The sequence below is a fragment of the Thunnus albacares genome, chromosome 17 (assembly GCF_914725855.1).
Source record: "Thunnus albacares chromosome 17, fThuAlb1.1, whole genome shotgun sequence".
Lineage (NCBI taxonomy): Eukaryota > Metazoa > Chordata > Actinopteri > Scombriformes > Scombridae > Thunnus > Thunnus albacares.
Window position 1 is genome coordinate 6852530 of NC_058122.1, and position 5196 is coordinate 6857725.

Sequence of the window (5196 nt, forward strand, 5' to 3'; positions counted from 1 at the left end):
CTTGCCTTTCCCAAACTTAACCAGAAACTAGAGCAGGTAACACACAGTTGGTTCTTGGCACTCATCCATGTGATCCCGACTGTTAAAAACGGAGTCTGTTGCCAAGCAGCTTGTCCTGCCCCGGACCTTTTTGAAAGTGTGCCCAAAAAAATATGCATTAAAAAAACATCGACACAAAATCCTGGCAGAATACTGCTTCTGCAGAAAGAAAGCAGAACTTTGAGGAAGGAATTTCTGTACTTGAGTATACTGAACTCTAAATCTAAACAGACTAAACAGAGATGTGACTAATCAAGATGTGACTAAGATGTCAGCCACATTTTTTTTCTGCTTTTGCAAAAGCTAAAACCTGATAACCAAAGTGTTCAACTAATCACCACATGTCATTGTTTAGAGCTGAATTTGCAACACCACTGTCTATAGCCGATGGGTTGATTAATAAAGATTGTTCTAGATAAAAACAATATCACACATTAATCTTTATCACACTGTACATCTGCCTCAATGTTCACACATTTGTCTCTTCTACCGGTTGGGTAACAAGAGTGTTTTGACTAACATTTGGCAGAATGGCACGGTGCCACCTCACGAGTGTTCCCGTAAACACTCACCACTCTGGACCCTGTTGTGCTCTGCCAGAATGTCACTGAGACTGTGGTCAACCTCTACCGCAACGCTGAATAAAACCTAAACCCATGAGAAGCAGAGCAAAGCAGAGCAGGGCAACAGCAGAAACAGGCAGCTGCACAGAGAATAGAATTTATAAGGGAGGTGGCAAAGTGGAGGCATAACACTGCCAGGAACTGTTGTTTTCCTCTGTTTATCCATATTCCCATGGATACTGACAAAAAGGCATAGAATTAAAATAGTCGTTCTGAATACCAGAGAATTACCTGAGATGAGATAATTATTATCAGGAATGGAGACCCTAAAGGTAATGATGTTAGATTTCAGCCAACTTTCCGTGTCTCGTCAGCATGTTGTATTCTCCTATCTGTGACAGTTTTAAAGCATGTTGAGTAACCTACGTCCTGTTCCCTTTAGGCCTAAACATGATAACAGGGTCTGTCTGAGCAAATATCTCTGTGTGCATTTTACAACATGTACGTGTTGTTACAGGGTAGTTGTGACTGTTCACTGCCAAAGGGAAAACCTGTTGAAAGCTTGATCCAGCCCCCTTCTCCTGCACAGGTTGCATACACACCAACATTTTATGGATTAGAGTGACAAAGGTTACATAAACAAAGGGGGGACCACATTTGTTTTAGAATATTCAAATATGACAATATGCTTGATTAATTTGGCAGTTTTTTGTGTTTCATATTTACTGTATGTTATTTTTTTTTTATAATTAATGGTGTTAAATAACAATCCATTCATAACAGCATATCTGGAACATGTTGGGTATAGTGCAGATGATCTGACAGAGAGTTTGCAGGTGAATTTCTGTATTTTATTGTTCAGTAATAATATGCAATCTATCCTGGCTTTGTCTCCACCGGACATCTGTAGACAAGTGATTTGTTATGGATGTGTTTCCTGGAATAACTGAGTGTTGAACAAGATCAGAGATTCATCCCTCAGGTTCAGCCAGGGGATTTAGCGCCTGCCGAAGCGAAGCATCCTACCTGACTTGTTTTGTCTGCGCAGGGATATGGGATACATCTGTGGAGGCATTTTGTCTGTCTGTGTTTGTGTGGGCGCTGGAAGAATTACAAACAGGAGACAAAGGTTCCCTTCTCAACAACTAAAACAGGTGCACAGTTGAGAAATCCCATTTCCTTTCTCTGCGCACTGTGCTCATAGAAAGCTAACCACAATTCTTCTACCTGCTGAGCAAAACCAAATGTAATTTTTGTGAAACAGGCCATAGAGATCAAAAGGATAAATTACTGATCACCAAGTTTCCTGCTTGAGATAATTGACAGGGCTTGTTGTTGTTGGTCCATGTTGGACACAGTCTGCCACTTATAATCAAAGCATGCAGTTCTACTTTAGGCAACATGCCCCACATCAGCAGTACCTCACAAACCTGTCAGGATACTGTGTTCTGTGACTGCTTCAGTGGTGTGTGTCACAAAAGTGTGTTTTGGGGACTCATTAAACACCAGTGCTATGCTTAATTTAATCATATTTTAATGCCAATACCTATGATGATACAGATTTTGTCATTTGGCAATGACAAAAAGATAATGTAAAGGATACCAGCTAACACGGGTCCATTCTGATCAGTAAACACAGATGTGTCTGAGATGTCTAGGCTCATATCTCCCTGCCCAGACAGAAAGTGCCCAACTCACTAGCACATGGACGGGGTTTATACAGGAGCAGGAATGCTGCTGGAATGAGGCCCAGGTGGGCGTGGCTTCCCGGTTGTCCCGGAAAGGAACTGGTACGTCATCATGCCCATATAAGGCCTTAGGACTTCCTTTACAGGATGGATCACAATAAACACCACAACAGATCAGCATTTTGTTTATAGGTCTAATTCATATCTAATCAACCTAATATCAGGCTGAAGATGAATAGATCCATATACTATCTGATGTAACCCTGGTTATGGGCTATTCAATTAAACTGCTTTAAATCCAGAGGCGCATTTGTTACAATTTTACAACACATGAATGAATTAAGAGCACTAATCTAACCTAACATAGTAATCTCGCCTCCTCGCTTATCCAACAATCACATTATTCAACCTACAAACGCGCAAACGGCAGCAGAAATAAAGTGGGCTTTTCTATTTCTGACACCGGTCTCTGCTGCGATCCCTCCTCGGTGCTCTCTTGCCTACAGGCTTGTTTACAGTCGCCTCTTCCCGGCATTAGCGTCACTTGACGTGGCGCTGACGGGGCGTGGAGACGGAGTTGCCTGGCCAATCACAACGCTGCTCTTCAGCAAGCGTGTGTCTATGCCTATATAAAACGGCACGTATTGACCCGCCTGAACACACCTCAACAAGCACCAAGACAAACACATCATCTTACAGGAATTGCGACTTATGACTTTTCCTTCACAGGATTGAGAAGCAAATAGCAATCGGACACTGGACAAGACTCTTACCTGCTGACATTGAGCTAAACACAGCTTTTGTTGGATCTTGGACTTTCACTCTTGATCTTTTTGGAGTGATTTTTATTCAGTTTTGATCTTGGGACACTGTTGAGAGAGCCGGCGGGTGCCTGAATTGATGCATGCGCTCTGCTGACACTGACATTTGTTGATTATCCAGAGACTGTGTTTCTATAAGCAGCTGGTAAGCTTACTTTTCCTACGACTTTATGTCTACAAAGATGGAACAGCCTTTTTATCATGACGACTCTTTTCTGTCGGCTTACGGCCACTCAGATGCAGCAATGCACGACTACAAACTGCTAAAGCAGAATATGAATTTGAACTTGACAGAGCCCTATCGCCTACCGAAATCCCAGCTGAGAGCCGAGACAGACCCATACCAAGGGGCGCAGCAAGACGTGGGGTCCCTGAAGCTCGCATCTCCAGAGCTTGAGAGGCTCATCATCCAAAACAGTAACGGTGTCATCACCACTCCAACCCCGGGCCAGTACTTCTACAACCGGGGCATCACCGATGAGCAGGAGGGGTTCGCTGAGGGGTTTGTGAAAGCCCTGGACGAGCTGCACAAGATGAACCAGATGCCCCCTCCTAACGTGTCCATCGGAGCCGGTGGAGTTACGACGTGTTCGCCGGCGGCCTCTAGTGTCTTCGGCTCCGCCTTGCAGCCTGAACCTCCTATCTACACGACACTGAACGCCTACTGCCCGAACACAAACCTCTCTTCCGCTTCCAGCTACCCGACAGCCACTATCAGCTACCTGCCGCCACACCAGCAGAGCCACCCGCAGAACTCGACGCACGGCACTCACCCTTTCCAGCACCCCGGCTCCGGACTCCATCCGCAGCGGCTTGTCGCTCTGAAGGAGGAACCTCAGACCGTGCCTGATCTCCTCAGCAGCGAGGGCTCGCCTCCAATGTCCCCGATCGACTTGGAGTCCCAGGAGAGGATCAAGGCGGAGCGCAAGAGGCTGAGAAACCGGCTAGCGGCGACCAAATGCCGGAGGCGCAAACTGGAGCGCATCGCGCGGCTGGAGGAGAAGGTGAAAGTCTTGAAGAGCGACAACGCGGGGCTCTCCAACACAGCATCGGTGCTCCGGGATCAAGTGGCCCAGCTCAAACAGAAAGTCCTGACACATGTGAGCAGCGGCTGTCAGCTGATGCTTACAAGCAAGATGGAAGCATTTTAAACAAGAGAGACTACTAATTGACTGACAAGTAGGTAATAACACTGGAGCCATGTTCTGCATGCGCAGCACTGGAATACCGGCTGATGTGTTGACAACACTGACAGCAGCACAGGGCCGAGGGCTATGTGTAGACAACTCTTTAGGCTATTTAGGGTGAAAAGACTGATTGAAATGGTACTTCCGGATGCTGGACACCGCTCAAAGGACCATTCAACCCTATAAACCAGGGCAGCATCCAGACTGAGCAGACACTGAGAAACACAGCGGGCACAGGCCCACAAGTCTGGTTTACTAATGGTAGAAAATGGGAACGATTATTGTATTTCTTTGTACTTTTGCAAGCAATTATATTGTCATGCAATGCTGCATTTATTCATTGTGTAAATTATTTTGTTTGTCTGGTTGATCCAGACAAACTAATGATGTCCAATGTTTACAATGTCTTTTTTATTTGTGATGTGTATTTAAGTAAAGTGTCTTAAAAAATGAAGTTGACATGGTGATCTCGAGTGTTTGTTTAAAATTGTCATATATTTCACAAGACTCACAATCGAAAACATAAAACACATAGAAACAGTAGGAAAGAGTGGGGAGTAGCACAAGCAAGGTTTCTTTCCTACCTTATTGTAATCATAACAGTTATATTTGAACCAGTGATGAACCCTGCAAGGCAAGCATATTCTGGTTTCACTGTTTTTACGCACAGAGCGTGGCCTGCGTATGTAGGCCTTTCCTAATTACGCACGGGGCTTGTCCATATATGGGCATGTTGGTGAATACTTCGTCACAGGGGAGGATTTCTGGGAACCCCCGCCCAGGTAACGCAAACTGGTTTCATCTCAATCCCTCCCTCTATTGTATCGATAAAGTCTGCAATACACACGAGGGTGGTGGAATTTCCTTCTCTTATGCCACTTTAGACTAACCTGTCACA

At 45.0% G+C, this 5196-nt stretch overlaps 1 protein-coding gene across 1 annotated transcript; it reads left to right on the forward strand.

Moving 5' to 3' along the window:
- Nucleotides 1–2929: 2929 nt before the first annotated feature.
- Nucleotides 2930–4752, forward strand: junbb (JunB proto-oncogene, AP-1 transcription factor subunit b). Its single transcript, XM_044331634.1, has one exon. It carries the CDS (start codon nt 3282–3284, stop codon nt 4260–4262), a length of 981 nt encoding a protein of 326 aa, XP_044187569.1. The 5' UTR covers nt 2930–3281; the 3' UTR covers nt 4263–4752.
- Nucleotides 4753–5196: the final 444 nt, after the last annotated feature.